Source organism: Jatropha curcas, chromosome 7 (assembly GCF_041381405.1).
Source record: "Jatropha curcas cultivar XTBG-Jc1 chromosome 7, XTBG_Jcur_1.0, whole genome shotgun sequence".
Taxonomy (NCBI): Eukaryota; Viridiplantae; Streptophyta; class Magnoliopsida; order Malpighiales; family Euphorbiaceae; genus Jatropha; species Jatropha curcas.
In genome coordinates, this window is record NC_143157.1 from 23,940,167 (window position 1) to 23,955,732 (window position 15,566).

The 15,566-nt window shown below is 32.1% G+C and overlaps 6 protein-coding genes across 6 annotated transcripts; all 6 read right to left on the bottom strand.

Annotated features, from left to right (window-relative positions):
* Positions 1-2,571: 2,571 nt before the first annotated feature.
* LOC105633252 (2S seed storage albumin protein) lies at positions 2,572-2,994 on the bottom strand. The gene has a single exon (XM_012215826.1). It carries the CDS (start codon positions 2,992-2,994, stop codon positions 2,572-2,574), a length of 423 nt encoding a protein of 140 aa, XP_012071216.1.
* Positions 2,995-3,966: 972 nt separating this feature from the next.
* On the bottom strand, positions 3,967-4,389 carry LOC105632889 (2S seed storage albumin protein). The gene has a single exon (XM_012215355.2). It carries the CDS (start codon positions 4,387-4,389, stop codon positions 3,967-3,969), a length of 423 nt encoding a protein of 140 aa, XP_012070745.1.
* Positions 4,390-6,123: 1,734 nt separating this feature from the next.
* Positions 6,124-6,552, bottom strand: LOC105633253 (2S seed storage albumin protein). The gene has a single exon (XM_012215827.1). The coding sequence runs from the start codon at positions 6,550-6,552 to the stop codon at positions 6,124-6,126; it is 429 nt and encodes a 142-aa protein (XP_012071217.1).
* A 1,904-nt stretch (positions 6,553-8,456) lies between these two features.
* On the bottom strand, positions 8,457-8,879 carry LOC105632890 (2S seed storage albumin protein). Its single transcript, XM_012215356.4, has one exon. The coding sequence runs from the start codon at positions 8,877-8,879 to the stop codon at positions 8,457-8,459; it is 423 nt and encodes a 140-aa protein (XP_012070746.1).
* A 1,059-nt stretch (positions 8,880-9,938) lies between these two features.
* Positions 9,939-10,367, bottom strand: LOC105632891 (2S seed storage albumin protein). Its single transcript, XM_012215357.4, has one exon. It carries the CDS (start codon positions 10,365-10,367, stop codon positions 9,939-9,941), a length of 429 nt encoding a protein of 142 aa, XP_012070747.1.
* Positions 10,368-12,750: 2,383 nt separating this feature from the next.
* Positions 12,751-13,359, bottom strand: LOC105633254 (2S seed storage albumin protein). Its single transcript, XM_012215829.2, has one exon. The coding sequence runs from the start codon at positions 13,315-13,317 to the stop codon at positions 12,880-12,882; it is 438 nt and encodes a 145-aa protein (XP_012071219.1). The 5' UTR covers positions 13,318-13,359; the 3' UTR covers positions 12,751-12,879.
* Between the last annotated feature and the right edge of the window lie 2,207 nt (positions 13,360-15,566).

A 15,566-nucleotide genomic window follows, 5' to 3' on the forward strand; every position in this document is an offset into this window, starting at 1 on the left:
ATTTTTCATTTTTCAATACGCACGATATCTTTATTGATTCCAAACGTCTTTGATAAATTTGTATTGTATATATGTCATAGGTAAATATGTTTTGTGTTTCCATTTTTATATTATAGAACTCTAATCAGGTGGCTAGGGTGATAAATCAAGCTTACAGAACTAATTCTCAGTGCGAGTAAAAAAAAATCCTTTTAGGCTGATCCAAAAATAATTGAACAAAAAATAAAAAGATAATCTTGTTAGGGAAGTCCATAAATTTTGCAACAGGAGGTCAGTTAATAAATAGCAGGAATCTATCAATTGAACCAACTCAAAAATCAATTTGTTCATGTTAGGATCAGTGGTCTTCTGATCCTAATCAGTTGAATAAAGAGAAGAGTTATTCTGATCCTTGAATTCAAATCTTTCTTAAAAGTTAAATTAATAAGAGAAAAGAATATCCAAAAGGAATCCACTTTCTGCCTTGTCCTCCTTCTCCCTGGTGGCTTCTGAGTCTGATTCTGCGCATGCCTACAGGTAATTCTCTAGTAAGTTTTAAACTCACTCAGTTTTTTCAAAAAAACATTGAATTTTCAGTTTAAAAACTGAGCAGTTGATCAGCTTTTCAGAAAACTGAAATTGGGTATCTTAACCATTTTATTTTCTTGGATAAAAGAAATTCCATTTGATACAAGTGATTTTCTTGTGCTAACATGCTTCTATTACAAAGCTTTGAGATTATGTAGTACATAGTGTCAGTTTGCGTTGTTTTGTTTTTTTAACTCTGCAACTTCTCTCAAGTGTTGAAGTCTCGTTACTAGTTAAATCTGTTTTACCAATTCATTGCTAGTTAATTTGCTGACGCTAGGTATATATTCATGGGAACACCTTATCGAGGTGAGAATGTAATAAATCAATTAACATATAAGTAATTAACTTTCAAAATTTTTGGTTTTTCTTCTGCTTAATCACATCCCCTGAAGAATTTTCTCTTCCCAGTTTTTATTACAGGAAATCGGGAAACTTGAAGCAACATCATAAGAAACAGAGACTGGCCAAAAAAGAAGGAAAAAGAAAAAATTGATAACACAAAACCGCCTTGGTTCTGATGCTCTTATTTTCTATTCATGATTGTACATACTCTCACCCACATTCTCTGAGTGAGTGAAATTTTATTTACCTGCAGCATATTATGTATATCCATATCGTAGCTGGCATTTTAGTAGGGGCAGACCGAGCTAAAGCAAACATCAATAATATTTTTAATCCTACGCTTTCCCTCATCGAAATCTTGGCTTCCAATATGTCCTTGCTTCTCTAATAGATACATTATCGATTCACATCGACAAATGGCCCATAACTTACTTGCTTGGTTACAGCATCGTCTAGGAACATGGTGCCGGTTTTTAATTCCTCGCTTAGCTGACATATCTTCTGAAATTCTTCTTGACTGTCCTATTATATAATTCTCACAAGAGCTCAAATCTTTTCTATTAGCTTCCTCCTTGCATATTTCTCGAACATAAAAAGAATGGTCCTTTCCATCGGTGGCGGTGGTTGTTGTTGTCGTATAGCCGGGGACCGCACTGGCTATTATCACTAGAAGAATGCAGATTAGAGGTGTTGAGGTAATTAGCTTTGCCATTTTTGCTTAAAGCTTTTAGTTGTGGTTAGGGTAATTGGAGATGGATCTTTATAGGGGTTTTTTTGAGGTTGCATGTAAAAAACGTGGAAGATGTTTAGAATGGTTAGTCACTAACTATTTGGTGTTTCTAATTATGAGGTGGCTACGAATTGTTATTCTTATGGAACAAATGTTTGTATGAATTAATTTACCATATTGATTAATAAATTATAATGCGTTCTCATATAATTAATTGTAAGTTTTTGAATATACGCTATGTGGTACTTCCTCCATTCATTTTAATTGTCTATTTTTAGAAGTTTTGTATATTTTTTTAGAACATTAATGCGAATTAGAATTTTTCTTTAAATTTTTTTTTACAATTATCTCTTTTAAATACAATAATTATTTTCTATAATTTTTAATATTTTATATAATATACAAAATTGTTTATTGTATATACAAAATTGGCTGCCTGGAGGGTTACTGATCATAATAAAACTTCAATTTGAAAATAGAGTTCAATTATGTACAAGAATGCTAAATATCATCAAACGAGTTATGTATCCAAAAAAGAGGAAAAGGAACATCTCGTGATTAGAAATACCGTTGCTTGTAAATCTTTCTGTTAAAAGAAGCTATCATTTGCTTGAGATACTTAATTTTGAGCATGGATGATATAGCCTAAGTACAGTATTTTCCAGGATTACGAAATCCTGAATTCAAATCTTTTTTAAGCGTTAATGTGAAAAGAACACCTAAATGGGTTCGTTTAGTTTTTGAAACAAATGTTGGATTTTCAGTTCAATAACTCAACAGTTGATTAGCTTTTATTACAGGACATGAAGAAAACTTGAAGCAACATTACAAACTTACTCCGAAACTCATATTGTTTATGGATTATTATTAAACGTAACTCTCGCTCACATTCAAGCGAGTGAAATTTTATTTTCGGTAGCAATAGCATTTTAACGAGGGCAGATATTGTCAAAGCAAACACTAATTATATCGTCAGCCCTACGCATTGCCTCATCATATTCTTGGCTTCCAACGTATCCTTGCTTCTCTGGTAGATACCTTATTGATTGACATCGACAAAAGCCACTTAGTTTCCATGCTTGGTTACAACATTGCCCAGGAACCTGTTGTTGCCGGTTTCCAATTCTTCTTATAGCTGGCGTCTCTTCGGACCTTGTTCTTGACAGTCTTACGTAATTCTCACAAGAGCTCAAATCTTTTTTTTCAGCTTCCTTCTTGCATATTCCCTGAACTCGATAAGCATCTTCCATTTCAACTGTGATGGCGGTGGCTGTCAGATAGCCGGAGACTGCATTGGCTATGATCGCTAGAAGAACGCAGATTAGAGATGTTGAGATTGCAAGTTTTGCCATTTTTGCTTAAAGCTCGTGGTTTAAATGAACGGTGAAGATGATGAGTTTTATAGGGCTTTTATTGAGTGTTGCATGTAGAAAAACGTGGAAGATATATAGAATGGTTAGTCACTAGCTATTTGGCGGTTCTAATTATGAGGTGGGCATAATGGGTTTATGGTGTGGAATATTCTTTCATGTATGAAAAAAATATTTGTATGAATTAATCTAATTTATATAGATCAAGTAGTAAGGAAATTTCTTAGCTGTATTCAGATATATGAGTAATATCTAAATCAATTAAAAATTTTATTTTTTAAAAATATTATTGTTTTATCTTTTTATGGTAAAAAATATTATCGTTTGAATCAAAATACTATTTAATATTTATAATTATAATTGATTTGATATATTTGTGCTCATCGGAATATAGATAAGTGTTGATTAATAATTTGTGGTTATTGTATTAACCAAAAATTAAATCTCATATATCCTGTGGTTATTGGTAAACACTGTGATTTTTCTCCCCGTACTCGTAATCATCGTTACGTACGTATTTGTATTTTTTTCTGCTCTATCATTTATCACTCCATAGAAAGATCAGACAATATCGAGCCTGTTGGTATACATATGCCTTTTATTTATCCCTTCAGATTGGGTTATGTAGAAAATACGAAGGATCCTTCTACTTGTAAATTTTGTTTGCTTGTTCGTTATATGTAGAGAATTTTGCTTGATTAGTTATGGATAACCATTTTCTCCTAATTAATAAGAAAAGAACATCCAAAAGAATTCATTTAGTTTTTGAAACAAATATTGGATTTTCAGTTTAACAACTCAACTGTCGATTAGCTTTTATTACAGGACATCAAGAAAACTTGAAGCAACACTACTACCTTATAAGGTTCATGCTCTTAGTTTTTTATAGATTATTACACATAACTCTGTCTCACTCACACTCAAGCGAGTGAAATTTTATTTACCTGCAGCATTTTAACGAGGGCAAACCGAGCCAAAGCAAACATCAATTATATTGAAAGCCCTACGTTCTGCCTCATCATATTCTTGGCTTCCAATATGTCCTTGCTTCTGTGCTAGATACATTATTGCTTCACATTGACAGACAGGATGTAGTTTCCATGCTTGGTCGCAACATTGCGTAGGAACATGGTGCCGGTTTCCAATTCTTTGCTTAGCTGACGTCTCTTCAGACCTTGTTCTTGACTGTCTTACATAACTCTCACAAGAGCTTAAATCTTTTCTTCTAGCTTCCCACTTGCATATTTCCCGAACTTCATAAGCATCTTCTTCCTTTTCAAGTGAGATGGTGGCGGCTGTTATATAGCCGGAGAATGCATTGGTTATGATCACTAGAAGAATGCAGATTAGAGCTGTTGAGGTCATTAGCTTTGCCATTTTTGCTGGTTAAGGGGACAGTTGAAGATGGGTTTCTATTGGTTTTGCTTTTATTTATTTATTTATTTATTTATTTATTTATGGTTTTGCATGCAGAAAAACGTGGAAGATGTATAGAATGGTTAGTCACTACCTATTTGGTGTTTCTAATTATGAGGTGGCTGTAATATGGTGTGGGTTTTATTCTTACACATGTGGAACAAATCATTAAACTCTATAAAATCCCAAAGTTGATTAATTCAGTCAGTTATTAGTTATTTTTGACGATTTTACCCATATGTGTAAGAATAAAACATGGGGTTTGTACTATTCTAGCTAACATGGGGTTTGTTCCATAAGATCCATTGAGAGTCTTGAAGTACTCAAGCATTTAAGAATCCACTTGCACTATTTCTGTCCAAACCCCATCTTTCTCATCACTTCTAGTTCTAACAAGAAATCCCAGCTTATAGAATCATATGCTTTTTCGAAATCGGCCTTGAAACAAAAAGTGTTTGATTTTCTCAGTTTCAGGTCATGAATAATTTCATTGGATATTAATAATGCCATCAACAATTTATCTACCACCAATCAAAGCGGATTGATTCTCGCTAATGAGATTCCAATAACCTTTTTCAACCTCAAAGCCAATGTTTTAGCTAGAATCTTGTAAATGCTACTGATCAGAGATATCGGGCGGTAATCGTTGAGCCTTCGAGGAGAGGAAACTTTGGGAATTAATTCAGTAGCATATGGAACAAACCCCATGTTTTAGCTAGAATGGTTAGAATTTAAAATGTGATTTCATTTCCTAAAGACATGCTGAAATTGAATATGTGAAAGGTTTTGACAAAGGACATCAAATCTATTAAATCTCAATAAATCGCACATATTTAACAATTAAATGATGATCCTTTACATGAGATTGTGAAAACAGCTTTAATAATAACATATAATTCTGCTTCATTTGATTCGATAATACCTACCGATTGAAGGGAAATGCAACCATATCACCTTTGAGGTTTCTTAAAACCAAAACCTGCATAACTTGATTTTCTTTTTAGTGTGCCATCAACATTAAATTTAAAATATATAATTTACCTTCAAAAAAAAAAAAAAAAAACATTAAATTTAAAACAGTTGTCATTTAGAGAAATCCACAACAAAGTGGATTTAACTATAAAATTTACTTTCTTTAAAGGTAATCTGTTAAGAAACCAACAAACGATGGCAGTATCAATCCTTATAATCATAAGGGATATAAGGAAATTTAGATTTCAGCAGTTCAAAATTTCTAAATTTAATGCAATCCAACATATCCTCGTGGCTTTGAAAAATAGAGAAAAATACTTGGTTGCATCTCAACAATAAAGCCAATGAAGCAATGAAAAAGATTTGTAAGTTTGAGTTATCTCATTGTTAATTGTCATGAAAAATCATCACTCTTTATTGCTATTTTATCATTTTTTTTTTCCAGTGAGAAGACACCAATAATGCCTTTATTTATATCAAATGTACCTTTATTAGATTTGCTTAATATATATATGCTCAGTTTAGTTAGATAAGTATTTCTTTTTTCATATTATGGAACTCTATATATAATCAGGTGACGAGGATAATAAATCATGTTTACAAAGATTAGCTCTTATTATTTATGGAGATTATTATACATAACTCTCACTCACATTCAAGTGAGTGAAATTTTATTTTTCTGCAGAATATATATATTAATATATCCATGTTGTAGGTAGCATTTTAACGAGGGCAGGCCGAGCCAAAGCAAACATCGATTATATTGTAAGACCTACTCTCTGCCTCTTCATATTCTTCGCTTCCAACAAATCCTTGCTTCTCTGGTAGATACAATATGGATTCACATCGACAAATGGCACGTAGCTTCCTTGCTTGGTCACAACATTGTCTAGGAACGTTATGGTGCCGGTTTTCGATTCCTTTCATAGCTAACAGAGCTTCTGACCTTGTTCTCGACTGTCTTATATACCTCTCACAAGAGCTCAAATTTGTTCTTTCAGCTTCTCTCTTGCACATTTCCCGAACTTCATAAGCATCGTCCATTTCAACGGTGGTGGTGGTGGTGGTGGTTGTCATATGGCCGGAGACTGCATTGGCTATGATCACTAGAAGAATGCAGATTAGAGCAGTTGAGGTAATTAGCTTTGCCATTTTTGCTCAAAGCTCGTGGTTTTGGTTAAGGGAACAGTGAAGAATAAGATGGGTGTTTATAAGGGTTTTTTTGGGTTTTGCATGCAGAAAAACGTGGAAGATGTATAGAATGATCAGTCACTAGCTTTTTGGTGTTTCTAATTATGAGGTGGCCAAAATGGTTTGATGGTGTAGGTTCTTCTTTACACGTATGGAACAAATAATTTGGATTCGCATCCGCTGGCTCACGTGAGGGGCAAAGCGTTTCCCCTCAATTTTTTTTTTTTTAAAAAAACATAATTTCATTTACATGAAATGACAAACTAATAGCATTTGGGTAATAATTGTAGCGCTCGCGTTAAAAAGTAACTGCCAACTAAATATATAAATTAATATAATTTTTGAAATTCAGGTCAGGTAATTACATAAAGAGAAAAAATTTATTAAAATTGCGGATCAGTCGTTGTCTGATAGAAAGACCTCTCGTAATAGATGTAGGAAGTGAGAGATCTCGAGTTTGAATGCTCTCCTTCTGTTGTGCAGCTCACAATATTATTACAGTTTGTTGCACCTCCATGTATCTAAAAAAATATTAAAATTATAGAATCTACATGAAAAATACCCATCTAGATTAAGTCTATAACTCTATTTATAAAACCAAATTAATGAAATTAAGAATTTTTAAAAAATTGATCCTCAATCCATTGGGTCTAATCTTACTCGCGGTGTAAATAAAAAATTTCTCCAATCACAAATATGGAACACTCGAAAATTTTCTCCAATCACATGTGTGAAACACTCGAACTCTTGCAGAAGTGATATGAATTCTTTCCACTCAAACTAATTTGTTGACAGTCAATCATATTGATTAATACATTATATCTTTGACTAAACCATTTCAAACCCAAACTTAACGAGTTGTTGTAATTCTACTCGGAACTTAACCTATTAGACCCGAATTTCAAATTTATGTTATAATTACATCCTAAAAGTGAAATTGGTCAAAAATTGAGATTAAAAAAATAATAAATATGGATCCACGTGGCAGTCAATGAGCATATTTTTTGCAAAAGGCTGCATCCATTTTCTGCCATTGACGACATGCTTTCTTGTGTTATATTGTTTTTATTAATTAGTGTTGAGCACACTTTGTTTAAATCGATTAAATTAAGTTAATTTGATTTTTAATATTACAATTTGGTTTTAGATTTTAAAGAAAAAATTAAAATTTTTTTGACTCATTTTATTTTCATTAACTCTAAAAGTTAAGTTTAAAACCATAGAAAAGCTAAAAACTTGATGTTTAATATAATTAAATCAGTTTGATTCAATTCAATTCAATTTTACTTTTTATATAATATTTAGATATAATTAAATCAGTTTGATTAATTCAATTTTATTTTCTATCTACTATTTAATTCAGTTCTATTTGAATTTTATTTCAGAAAATTTTATTTTGTGGTTATTGCTTGACTACTCATTACTGGGTCTGATTTCCAAGTTGACACATATGCTTCTACCTCTAAATTTTGTTTGCTTGTTCGTTAGTTATATGCACCCAATATAGTTCGATGTTTGCTTTCTTATATTATGAAACTCTATAAAGTATCAAAACAATTTTTGCCATTTTGTTTGGATCTTCTTTATTTTCTTTATTTTACTTTTGTTTCTTACATGTTCATGAATTATAGTAATACTATAATTTTCACAATTTCTAGGTTTTCTTCTGCATAATAACATCTCTCTAAGAAATTTTTTTTTTTTTTTTCAGTTTTTATTACAAGACATTAGGAAAGCTTGAAGCAACGTTACAAGAAGCAGTTTCGAACAAACTTATTCTGATGCTCTTACTTCTTATACATCATTATATATAACTCTCACTCACATACAAGTGAATGAAGTTTTATTCACCTGCAGCTAGCATTTTAACGAGGGCATATAGACCCAAAGCAAACATCAATTATATTTTTAGTCCTGCGCCTTGCCTCATCTTCGCTTCCAACTTCTCCTTCCTCCAGCTGCTTCTCTAACAGATAATGTATTGATTCACATCGACAAATAGCACTTAGTTCCTTTGCTTGGTTACAGCATTGTCTAGGAACCTGCTGTCGAGGGTTTTCAATTCCTGGCATAGCTAACATATCTTCTGACCTTCCTCTTCTCTGTGTTATATAATTCTCACAGGAACTCAAATCTCTTCTTTCAGCTTCCTTCTTGCATATATCCCGAACATTGGAAGAATCGTCGACTTCAACGGTGGTGATGATAGTTCTGTAGCCAGTGACTGCATTGGCTATGATCACTAGAAGAACGCAGAGTAGGGCTGTTGAGGTAATTAGATTTGCCATTTTTGCTTAAAGCTTGTGGGTTTTGGTAATACTGAAGATGGTTTTTATAAGGGTTTCTTTGGGTTGCATGTAGAGAACGTGGAAGATGTATAGAATGGGTTGGTTACAAATGGTACGATGGTGTCTGTTATGATTACACGTAATGAACAAATGTTTCGTTGCTTAGACTTTCGGTCTATAGATTTGTCTAAACGAGATTTATGACCCCATTTATGGGTCAAATAAATAAATAAAATTAAAAAATTTTAAGATGGATTCATGACTCCATTTATGAATTAAATAAATAAAATTAAAAAATTTTAAAAAGTGTTTCGATTTTATTCTTTTTTTTCAAGCGTATGGTTAGAAATACCCTCATTTTCATAAAAATATTTATTTCACTGGTTTGATCTATAAATGAGATCATTGATCAGATCTAAGTAAATTTTTCTATAATTATAGTCATTTATCTAAACACACTTTTCTTTACCACCAACAAAAAATTTTTATTAGAATTAAAAAATTAGAAAAAATTAACATTTTCAGAAATTGAGAACCAAAGAACCAATAAACTTTTCCAATACACTATCAACTAGCACTCTATTACAATGCTAAGGAGATTTATATTTGTATTTTTTTATTTTAATATTTTGTGAATTTAGTCTTTTTATTTTAACAAAAAAAAAAATTATCTACTATTGATGTGTATTCATTTCTCACAAACCAAATTAAAAAAATTAATTGTTGCTCTTTATCATTATTATTTCTCTGCTTCTTCAATTGAACTTCATCATATGTATATGTCAAAATCCTATAAAAAAAATATGTATATGTCAAAATAATTACTAACATGTTAATTTTCTTAATTTGCTGGCTTTCTTTTCAGTTTTTATTACAGGACATCAGGAAAAACTTGAATCAACATTACAAGAAACAGAGATTGGCCAAATAAATGACACCAAACAAACTTAGTTTGATGCTTTTATTTTATATACATTATTAATTATACATGACTCTCACTCACATACAGAATGAGATTTTATTTACTTGCAGGAGCATATCATAATTGTAGCTAGCATTTTAACGAGGGCAGATCGAGTCAAAGCAAACATCAATTATATTGTTAGTCCTACGCTTTGCCTCATCATATTCTTGACTTCCAATTTGTCCTTCCTCCACCTGCTTCTCCAATAGATACTCTATCGATTCACATTGACAAAGTGGACCTAGTTTCTCTGCTTGGTTACAACATTGTCTAGGAACCTGTTGTTTCGGGTTTTCAATTCCTCGCATAGCTAACATCGCTTCTGACCTTCTTCCTGACTGTCTTATATAATTCTCACAGAAGCTCAAATCTTTTCTTTCAGCTTCCCACTTGCATATTTTCCGAACATTAGAAGAACTGTCGGTTTCAACGGTGGTGCTGAGAGTTCTATAGCCGGAGACTGCATTGGCTATGATCACTAGAAGAATGCAGAGTAGGGCTGTTAAGGTAATTAGCTTTGCCATTTTTGCTTAACGCTTGTGGTTTGGTCCGGGTAACACTGAAGATGGTTTTTATAGGATTGCGTGTAGGGAAACGTGGAAGATGTGTAGAATGGTTAGTCACTAGCTATTTGGTGTTTCTAGTTATGGGGTGGCTACAGATAGTTTAATGGAGTGGGTTATGCTTACACGTAAGGAACTAATCTTTGTATACTTAAATCGTCTTTGTATGCTTAAATCGTGGTTTATGTAGATCTTATTCGGAAAAATTAGCTGTATTAATAGCTGTTAGTTAGTTTAGTAGCGTTAACTGTTCATATAGTTTTTCATGAAATGCTAAAAGCTAAAATATTAGATGAGTTAACTTCTCACAAAACACCACCTTAACATAAACATAAATAAAAAATACATAATTTTGTATTTCAATATAACTAGTTAAATTTTCAATATCATAATATTTCTAGCTTATTTAGAGATAAATTTACAATTTAAAAAATTTCAACAGAAAATCAAATTAATTTTCAACACTATTTCACATTTTAATTTTCAAATGCATCTCTAAATACCTTTAGAAAGTTCTTAAAGTGTTTTCAAATGTGTCCTTAAAGTGTCTGGAATTAATAAAATAAAATAAATAATAGGACATAATTTATAAAGTATTTGACTGAGTATCCAAGAGTGTGCAAAAGGTGCTAATGTCCATACATACGTGTACCTTAGATTAAATCTATTCTACTAATTGATTGCTAGTTACTTTGCTCAGGCTAGGTATCTTCTTCGGAACACATTATCAAGGTCTGAATATGATAAAACAATTAACGTGTAAGTAATTAATTTTCATATAATTTACTGGTTTTCTTCTGCCTAATCAGATCCTTCGAAGAAACTCACAGTTTTCTTTTAGTTTTTATTACAGGACATCAGAAAAACTCGAAGCAACATTACAAGTAGCAAAAATAGATTACAGGAAACAAAAAGTTTGATCCTCTTAATTAAATCGAGAGAAAAAATATTGCGAATTTAAAACTTAATTAAACTTATAATGAATTGAATTAACCATTAAAATAAAATAGTCAAATTTAAATCGACTGAATTTCACTCTTTATAAATTGTTTTTATTTATAGAATTGGCTTGCCTAAACTCAGTCTATGAGTCACTCATGGATCAAACTTATGAAAATCACTCTTTATAAATTATTTTTATTTATAGAATTGACTTTGGCTAAACTCAGTTTATGAGTCGCTCATGGATCAAATTTTTTATAAAATTGGCTTGCCTAAACTCAGTCTATGAGTCACACATGGATCAAACTTATGAAAATCACTCTTTATAAATTATTTTTATTTATAGAATTGACTTTGGCTAAACTCAGTTTATGAGTCGCTCATGGATCAAATTTTTTATAAAATTGGCTTGCCTAAACTCAGTCTATGAGTCACTCATGGATCAAACTTATGAAAATCACTCTTTATAAATTATTTTTATTTATAGAATTGACTTTGGCTAAACTCAGTTTATGAGTCGCTCATGGATCAAATTTTCACGAGGGCATTTACGAGCATGTGCTGAAAAATAAAAAATAAAATAGAAAAAGATGAAGTATAAATAACTTTTAAAAAATTATCTATTTTCGTTAGTTTAATCTTAGCCATTGACTTATACTACTCATGCTTAATAAGTTAAAAAATAATACAATTGAATATATTTCTAGTCTGAATAGATAAAACTTCAATTGTATGATTTCAGAAGGAGAATTAGGTAAAGGTATCAAAATTGGCGCTGGCTGATTATTCCCAATAAACTTCAATCTGAAAAAAAGAGTTCCTAAATGCATGCATCATAATTCATTAAACACATAGTTCTTCTCCCAAGAAAAAGGGCGCCATTGAACCAATCATGCTAAGAAATCATTAATTGCTTGTAATTCTTGCGTCTGTTAAAAAAAAAAAAAAAAAAAAAAAACATTTGTTTGAAATACTTGATTTTGGTCATGGATATATAGTATAGCCCAAGTACGGAAATTTCCACAATTGTGGAGTCTTGAATTCAAATCTTTCCTAGAGTTAAATTAATAGGGAAAAAACATCCAAAAAGAATCCAGCAGTCTCCATCTTGTCCTCCGCCTTCCTGGAGGTTTCCGAGTCTGATTGTGGTCTTGCTTACAGGCCATTTTCTATTAAGTTTCAAACTCATTTAATTTTTCAAACAAAAGATGGATTTTTACTCTAAGAACTGAAGCTTTTCAGAAAACTGGAATTGGGTTCTTGCTGTCACATTTTAGTTGTGAAACTTTCTGTGCATATTTTTAATATTTTTCATGAGAGCTTCTGATAATCTCATAAGATTAACTATGGACAGAAACTCACATCTTACATGTAATTTAGATGATGCACAAAATAATATAGATAACAGAAAACAAACTTAGCTTGATGTGCTCATTCTTTTGTGCATTATTATACATAACTCTGATCACTCACACACCAAGTGAGTGAAATTTTTATTTAACTGAAGCACATCCACGTTATAGCTAGCAGATTAGGAACGAATATCGCAGCTTGTACGCAGGCCACAAGCAGAAGGTATACTTCTAGCCCTACGCACTGCCTCCAAACGCTCTCGCTGTCCTTGCTCCAGCTGCTGCTCTAATACATACTTTATTCCTTCACATGGACAATCATGACTTAGCTGCCTTAATTCGTTACAACATTGGCGAAGATCCCGTTGTTGCTGGTTTTCAATTCCTCGCAAAGCTAGCATCTCTTCTGACGGCCTTCTTGACGATCTCATATAACTCTCACAGGAGCTCAAATCTGCCCTTTCAGCTTCCCTCCTGCATTTTCGCTGACTAGTGTTAGAAGAATCATCGTCGATTTCAACGGTGGTGATGGTGGTTGTCACATAGCCGGAGACTGCATTGGCTATGTGCACTAGCAGAATGCAGAGTAGAGCGGCTGAGGTTGTAAGCTTCTCCATTTTTTCTTTCTTCAAGCTTTTGGCTTTGGTTTTGGTAACACTGAAGGTGGGTTTTTATAGGGTTTTTTTGGGTTTGCATGTAGAGAAACGTGGAAGATGTATAGAATGGTTAGTCAGAGCTATTTGGTGTTTCTAATTATGGAGTCGCTACAAATGGCTTCATGGTGCGGGTTATGCTTACACGCAAGCTTCTTGTATGGATGAGATAATAGATTAATATTAAACTTATATTCATAGCCCTGTTAAGACAATGACAACGAATAGTCTGATTAAAAAGCACTCAGTTCTCTTTAAAAGGTGAGTATTTCATCTTTGTGAATAAAAAAAATCTTTGTGAATAATAAAATTCATGCATTTACATTCGACTAATTGGACTTTAATCGTAAGTATTTTTGTCTTGTTGTAGTATATAATCAATCAGTTTATTAGTTTGTCCGTATGTTACGTGTAACATTTTCTACACATAAGAGCTGCATGCAGATTCTGCCGTTGAAGATATGTATGCTTTTCTTCTTTTTTATAGTTTTTGTGATCAATACTTGACAAAAGAGAACGCATTTTCCCATCGCTGCTGCGTCTCTGATTTCCACGTTGATTCCTAATCGACACATATTGTTTTGCTTGTTTGTTGTATATTAGAAAATTTGTTTATCATCCAAAGGTTCCATGAATTTACAATAATGTGACCAAATGGTCTAAAAATAGAAATTCATTTATATATTTTGGAAAAAAGAAAAATAAATATAAAATTTTAAACTTTATTTTCTACATGTAGAAATAAATTTCTTGAACGAAGCTGAGGTTTTGGCCTTGTATTAAGTTGTTCACATTTAATTTTTGCTTCATCTTCTTTAAAGTCAAGCCCCTTGTTAATTGAATCGGATTCAAAAATTGCTTTTGGTTTTGTCTTACTGAAAATATGTCTAATGACTCCACCAATGACAAATTGTTCAATTTCCGGGAGTTAATGTAAGAACTTGTGTTACGAATATCCAGTTTCTTTCTTTCTTTTTTTTTTTTAGTACATTTCAATGCTTATATACCTTGTTGAATACAAAACCAATTTGATTTCAGAATTTATAAGCATCTTTGAATAAATATGTTTCGATAGTTTCGGAGTTTATAATTGCTTCTCTTTATAAACACTTTCCTATGGATCAAACCTTTTAAATATGAAATTTTGTCGCATTAAGATTTGTAGCTACTGTTCTTATTAAGTGCTTTTCTATAAATTGAATTCTCTGATGTTACATGCCTAAAATCTTCAATTATATTAAAAACATTCTATCGCTTGACTCACTTCATAATTAAAAGAGAACATTTCTAAATTATCAATGAATATTCAATGAACATAAAAACAATGTGGCTTTCTGCTTGAGGAATATTCAATTGAGATGATTTAGTTACCAACTACCGATTGTTCCCGAAGCGCTGACGCTGGATCCTTAAGCAACGTCCATGATTTCATTTGTTCTAAAGTTTAGAAGTTGGATTAATCAAATTCAACTTTTCTCGCTCTATATCAGAATATCCATTCATTTGAAATTGATTTGCTTCTATTTCCATTTTCTGTAAGCGGGCCTGGGCTTTTTCCAGCCGTTAATGTGGCTCGGCCTTATAGTTGGTCGAGCCACCTTGGCCTTATAGTTGGTCCTGAAGCGCTGGATGTGGCTCGGCCTTACAGTTGGTCGAGCCACCTTGGCCTTATAGTTGGTCCTGAAGCGCTGGATGATCCTTAAGCAACGTACAGGGTTCAAACCAACTAGTCAACACCTACCAACTTGGCTTATGAATGAACTCAGTTTTTTGGGTCAAATGACAATCACCAATAATATTCAGCAAACTTAAAAACATGACTTACAATGTAACATGATTCAATAACCAGGTTGGACTCTCTGGACTTTTTTAAAATACCATCCTTCTTCATATATTTTTTTCTAAATCTTGGAATTCACTTATCTATATTTTGGAATTCACTTATCTATATTCAGTTTGTAGACTTATTCATTGACCAAATTAATAAGAAATAATTTTTTATTGAAAAAAAAATATATCGAAAGAAAGGTATTTCTGACTATTCATGAATGGAAACCATAGACTGAAATTTGGCAAATTTAATCCTTAAAAGAAAAAAAATTTCTATGTAGAGAACAACAACATTATAAGCAGCCTGGCTGATTATTCATAATAATAATAACATTATTATCAATAATTAACAGCATAACATACATATATATATAGCCTCATCA

Coding starts and splice junctions, on each gene's coding strand:
- LOC105632891 (XM_012215357.4), bottom strand. CDS start 10,367: ATGGCAAAGCTAATTACCTTAACAGCCCTACTCTGCATTCTTCTAGTG.
- LOC105632889 (XM_012215355.2), bottom strand. CDS start 4,389: ATGGCAAAGCTAATGACCTCAACAGCTCTAATCTGCATTCTTCTAGTG.
- LOC105632890 (XM_012215356.4), bottom strand. CDS start 8,879: ATGGCAAATCTAATTACCTCAACAGCCCTACTCTGCGTTCTTCTAGTG.
- LOC105633253 (XM_012215827.1), bottom strand. CDS start 6,552: ATGGCAAAGCTAATTACCTCAACTGCTCTAATCTGCATTCTTCTAGTG.
- LOC105633252 (XM_012215826.1), bottom strand. CDS start 2,994: ATGGCAAAACTTGCAATCTCAACATCTCTAATCTGCGTTCTTCTAGCG.
- LOC105633254 (XM_012215829.2), bottom strand. CDS start 13,317: ATGGAGAAGCTTACAACCTCAGCCGCTCTACTCTGCATTCTGCTAGTG.